The sequence below is a fragment of the Engystomops pustulosus genome, chromosome 5 (genome assembly GCF_040894005.1).
Source record: "Engystomops pustulosus chromosome 5, aEngPut4.maternal, whole genome shotgun sequence".
NCBI lineage: Eukaryota > Metazoa > Chordata > Amphibia > Anura > Leptodactylidae > Engystomops > Engystomops pustulosus.
The window spans coordinates 183,695,423-183,701,422 of NC_092415.1; the positions used below are offsets into that span (position 1 = coordinate 183,695,423).

General features: G+C 44.9%; 1 protein-coding gene across 1 annotated transcript in view; it reads right to left on the reverse strand.

The window, feature by feature from the left end:
* PITRM1 (pitrilysin metallopeptidase 1) overlaps positions 1-4,394 on the reverse strand; it is a 54,977-nt gene extending 50,583 nt beyond the window's left edge. Inside the window, exon 1 of the mRNA XM_072154001.1 lies at positions 4,375-4,394. Within this exon, the coding sequence (XP_072010102.1) occupies positions 4,375-4,382 (8 nt within the window). The 5' untranslated portion in view covers positions 4,383-4,394. The remainder of the gene's footprint in view (positions 1-4,374) is intronic.
* Positions 4,395-6,000: the final 1,606 nt, after the last annotated feature.

Sequence of the window (6,000 nt, forward strand, 5' to 3'; positions counted from 1 at the left end):
TGGAGGAGGATGAGGAGGAAGAGGAGGAGAATGTTGGCGAGACACAAGAGGGGACCATTGTTGAGTCCTTCACTGTTCAGCGTGTATGGGCAGAAGAAGAGGAGTTGGAGGAGTTGGAGGAGGAGGAAATGGACAGTCAGGCCAGTGAGGGGAGTGAATTCTTACGCGTTGGTACTCTGGCGCATATGGCAGATTTCATGCTAGGCTGCCTATCCCGTGACCCTCGCGTTCAAAGAATTTATTCCAGCACCGATTACTGGGTGTTCACTCTCCTGGACCCACGGTACAAGCAAAATCTTTCCACTCTCATCCCTGCAGAGGAAAGGAGTGTGAGAATGCATGAATACCAGCAGGCCCTGGTGCACAAGCTGAAACAGTATTTCCCTTCTGACAGCGCTAGCGGCAGAGTGCGTAGTTCTGCGGGACAAGTAGCAAGGGAGAGTAGGCGAGCAGGCAGCTTGTCCAGCACTGGCAAGGGTACGCTTTACAAGGCTTTTGCCAGCTTTATGTCACCCCAGCAAGACACTGTCACCTGTCCCCAGTCTCGGCAGAGTAGGGCTGATCTTTACAGAAAGATGGTGAGGGAGTACGTAGCTGACCATACCATCGTCCTAAATGATCACACAGCTCCCTACAACTACTGGGTTTCAAAGCTGGACATGTGGCACGAACTGGCGCTGTACGCCTTGGAGGTTCTTGCCTGCCCTGCCGCTAGCATCTTGTCCGAGCGGGTTTTCAGTGCAGCTGGTGGCATCATCACAGATAAGCGTACACGCCTGTCGACTGACAGCGCTGACAGGCTGACGCTTATTAAAATGAATAAAGGCTGGATTTCTCAGAATTTCCAATCTCCACCAGGTGAAGGAAGCTAAACCTGAATAATTGATCCACTCCTCCTCCTCCTCATTTTCCTCCTTCTCCTCCTCTTTGTACAGTAAAGCAGAGGAAACTGGCTATTTTTTGACAGGGCCCACTGGCTCTTGCTATAGTACTTTATGCATTTAATTTTTCTGGAGGGCCACCTACCCGGTCCTCTGTTTGAAACAATTTTTGTGAGTGCCACATACAGGCACTCAATCTATTCCATTTTTCTGGAGGGCCACCTACCCGGTCCTCTGTTTTAAAAAATTTTTGGGACTGCCACATACAGGCACTCAATCTATTCCATTTTACTGGAGGGCCACCTACCTGCTCCTCTGGTTTGAAAAATTTTTGGGACTGCCACATACAGGCACTCAATCTATTCCATTTTTCTGGAGGGACACCTACCTGCTCCTCTGGTTTGAAAACTTTTTGGGACTGCCACATACAGGCACTCAATCTATTCCATTTTACTGGAGGGCCACCTACCTGCTCCTCTGGTTTGAAACATTTTTGGGACTGCCACATACAGGCACTCAATCTATTCCATTTTTCTGGAGGGACACCTACCTGCTCCTCTGGTTTGAAAACTTTTTGGGACTGCCACATACAGGCACTATCCAAATTAAATTATCTCCATAGCAGCCTCCACACGTTGTCTCCATTGCTACCTCCAAAAGTCGTCCATATAGCTGCCTCCATACATCCTCCCCTTATCAAACGAGGTGTGTCAGGCAGAAATTTGGGTTGTTTTCATGGATTCCACATCAAAGTTGTTAACTTTGTCGCCACCCTGCTGTGTTATCCACAAAATATACTGGCAAACTTTTATGATTAACCGATATTATTTCAGCGCTTCTTGCGCAGCTGTTTACATTCCCCTCACCCGCCATATCCTAAACTTATAAGAACGCTACTACACTTGATCTTATACAAAAGGTTCTTAGAAGTGCTGTTCGGGGAGTAGCCTATAGACAGGGGCTTGGATTGGCGAAAGCTCGCCTGGCAGCGGAGCGCCAGCTCCATGCCAAGATCCAACTAACATAGTTTTAACTGCAGCACCTTTAATCTACTATTAGTTCACTGCCTCCATACATGGTCCCCTTATCAAACGAGCTGTGTCAGGCAGAATTTTGGGTTGTTTTCATGGCTTCCATGTTAACTTTGTCGCCACCCTGCTGTGTAATCCACAAAATATACTGGCAAACTTTTATCATGTACCGATATTATTTGAGCGCTTCTTGCTCACCTCCTTTGGTTCCTCTCTGCCACCCATTGGTTTGAAGCCTGAGTCCATTTAGGGTATGTCGCCATGACACTCTCTAGCCTGCTGCCGCTGCCTCTGCATGCCGTCCCCTATAGTGTCAGGGTCAATTATTGGATGTTTTAGATGCTATCTAGCTTCATTCTGTCACTCTGTCATGGCCATGCTGTTGCCCATAATTTTGGCATAATGTTGCGATTATGCAGCCTCAGAGGCATCCATGCATGCTGCCCCTGATGTTTCCTGTCCATTTCCGTGGTGTTTCCATCCTTTTCTGAGGTTCCCAGGTGTTTGGCCAAGCTTCCCTGTGCAGAGCCTTGGTCCCCTTGAAAAATGCTCGAGTCTCCCATTGACTTCAATGGGGTTCGTTATTCGAGACGAGCACTCGAGCATCGGGAAAAGTTCGTCTCGAATAACGAGTACCCGAGCATTTTAGTGTTCGCTCATCTCTAATAACCACCAGTCCTCATACAGGTTTTCTTTTCCCCTTGTCATTTTGTTTAATTTGTGGAGTTGATCTTTAAGATTGTATAGAGATCCCTGTGTGGCATTCCCTGGCATGTATTCTTGTACTAGTGCAGGATCAGGCAGCCATGACACTACAGTAATGCAGGGCTCATCTTATGCTAATACTGGCGGGGAATGTCTAATACATGTAAGAAATGTAAAGACTCCAAAATCTGCTGGTTGTTTAGTCCCTGACACTATTCACATGAGCTGTATTAGAGCAGGATCAGTGCAGGTTACAGGCTGTCAAGCACATAGTGGCGGGGACTGCCTTACAGACTCCACACTCATGATCTCAGTTGAGTGTAGATTGAAACAAGCAGTGGATCGCTGGCACAGCTACATCCACAGCAGTAGTGCTGGCTGACGGCTGTGTCTGAAATAGGGTAACTGCAAACTCTACGAATTATAAGTATTGTAAACTCATTGTGCTCCGGCTCTAATCATCTCTATGGCGCTGATAATAGTAATAATAATTCCTTTATTTTTACAGCGCACACAGATTATGCAGTTCTGTACAGAGTTTGCCGAATCGGTCGCTGTCCCCAAAGGGGCTCACAATCTAATCAACCTACCAGTATGTTTTGGAGTGTGGGAAGAAACTAGTGGACCCGGAGGAATTTACATATCCAAGCGCTTTGCTCAGCTATCTGTCTCATAGATGGTTAATGGAGCGGCAGTTGCTTGATTCTTTTGGGGTGATACGAGAGTATAAAGGAGCCCCTTCTCGTTTGGGACTGGGGCCATCATTGAGACCCATACCGATCCGCATTTTAGCACCTATCCTGTGGATTTTTACTGTTTACTGAGTGTGTATGAATTAAAAAATGATTTTTCTATACATGGTAGGCAGTGATTTCTGGGGAAAAACTAGATTTTTGACCGAATAGAAGTTTTTTACTTTGTGCTTTAGTTATTTTTAAACACATCGGTGGATTGCAACTGAATATTGCACAGCCTACATGGAGTAGACTGTGCAAATGTAACAGGACCTTAGATGGCATCACCATGGTCACATGACATGAAGTGGCCAATGATGTAACCAAGCTCTCTCTCTCAATGTTCCACACAGCAGCCTGTCCTAGCAGTGAGACCTGTCAGTCAGGAACATTGAGACAGGGCTGAATATGCAGGGCATCATTGGACTCACATAGTGTCATTGGACTCACGTCAGGTGAGTTGCATATAAGTTTAAAAACTGATTTTCTTTTACATGGCAACAATGGAAAGGAACCATTTAGATATAAGGGTAATGTTTTTCATCAGTATTCATTTTGGGTGGGTTTATTTGCATGGGAGTTTCCCTTTAATGGTTGAATCATGTTAGGAGATATTATAAATGGGTTTACAGGGGTAGTAGGTATACTATCAGGGGGTTGCCCACAGGACCGGAGCCATTACACATTTTCGGGCCACAGATGGGTAAGATGGGTATTATACTTTGTGGAAAAATTGGGGGTTTAAGTTAGGTGAGGGGCAAAGGACCTGACCTAGGACAGATAAGCTTCTTCTTTCCCCATTCCACAGGCTCGGGATTAATGATGAGTGGACCTGTTGGAATCTGGACCCGAACCAGTAACATTGGCGATCAGTGCCGGAAGTGGTCGCTGGTCTTAAAAGCCACTGGGGAACCGAATCCGCAAAGTTACAAACTAAACTCTGCATAACCCTATTGGGGATGTTTCTAGTTTCTATGTATCTAGTAGGAGGCTGAAGGGGAAAAGCTCTAGGAAGACTTTTACATCTCCATCTTCTGACATTGTCACAGATGAACTCTGCGCTTCGGTCCCATGACAGCCCGGAAAGCCCCAGCTCGGTGATGTGGCTGATCAGCAGATCTGTTCTTTATCAGATGAAAGGAGCCCCAGGGACATTGATATAACAGGGAAACAGGTAAGGACTAGAAAAACCCATTAAACAACAACCCAGATACATAAACAAATCTGATGCCAGGACGTTGGGAGGTCTATTTACCTGGCTAGCAAATAAAACACAAGTGAAAAACAAATAATGAGCGCGTTCCCAGAAACACAAAAATCACTTATTACAGCTCCGTGAAAATAATTTACAGTATGGGGCACATAGAATGCAAATTTCTATCTCATATTTACAAAAATCAATGGATAAAGTTCCCGCACTGGTGTGCAACATATCATGGCAGCTTCTGGATCCTAAAAAAAGCCATTTTTTCAGATATTGTCCATTTTAACCAGTGAAAGGCTTCCAATCTAGAATTCATGACCAGCTTTAGAACTGTCTAACATAACCTCTGCAGTCACTGGTAAAGAGACAGTCCCACAAGTTTCATAGCGAGCTGTAGACGCTCGTCTCCTCCGCCTTCTGTGTACAAGCAGAAGCCAAGTGATCATAAATTAATCTCTGACGTTGATCTTCAGTGTATAAAACACTCTTTTTAGCAAGAAACAATCTTCTAAAAAGTGCTAGTGCCTTATATTCTGAAGGTTAGGAGGATCCAGCGCTGCCAGACTCCTCTGACCTCTGTCCTGGATACCAGGTGAAGCGCTATCAAAGCATTTCACCCAATCTCTCAGATATCAGAGACTGTCCTGTTTTTCCTGTGTCCCAACACGAGTATCACTGCAGGACTGATCACATGCTGCTTGCATCACTGGAAGGTCCTTAAAGAAAATCTATCCTTTGATTTCATGCATTATGAAGCAAACATACCTAGAGACTGCTGTAGCTTCATGGATGCAGAAACCGAGAAACTGAGTTATTTTGCTGAAAAAACAATTATAAAATTCAGGACCTTGGGAAAGCTGGATCCACATTAGACATGGAGCTTTCTGAACAGCCATGACAGGACTAATCAACCTGAGCAGGATCACTCTTACACAGCAGCTGGAGGATGGTGCAGCAATTGATTACTACTGTCTGTCAGGGACAATTCAGTGATTACATCATCCTCTGGTGCAGTGCATAACTAATTTGAGAGGAAAAGTGCTGGAGCCATGCACAGGAGGGACAGAGCTTCATTATCATAATTTTATAATTGTTTTTTTTGTAATGATACGTAGGGCAGCTTATAGGTCATTTGGCAAACAGGGCCAAAATGTGTTTCCCTACTCCAAAGTTAAGTTGCAAGCTGTTGCAGAACCTAAAAATACTCACCTTAGCTGCTGCAGAACATCACAATAGACTCCTCGGCTGCTGCAGAACCTCATAATACACACCTTAGCTGGTGAATTTTGGCATATTACTGCCCTCTCCTGCTGCAGAATATTTTTTACATATATGCAGGCATACGGATGCAGTTTAGCACGCTTAGGCTAAATTCACACTAGCGTTCCTTCCTTCTGTTAAAAAAATGAAAGAAATGAGGATCTAAAGTATCAATTGAAAATCCT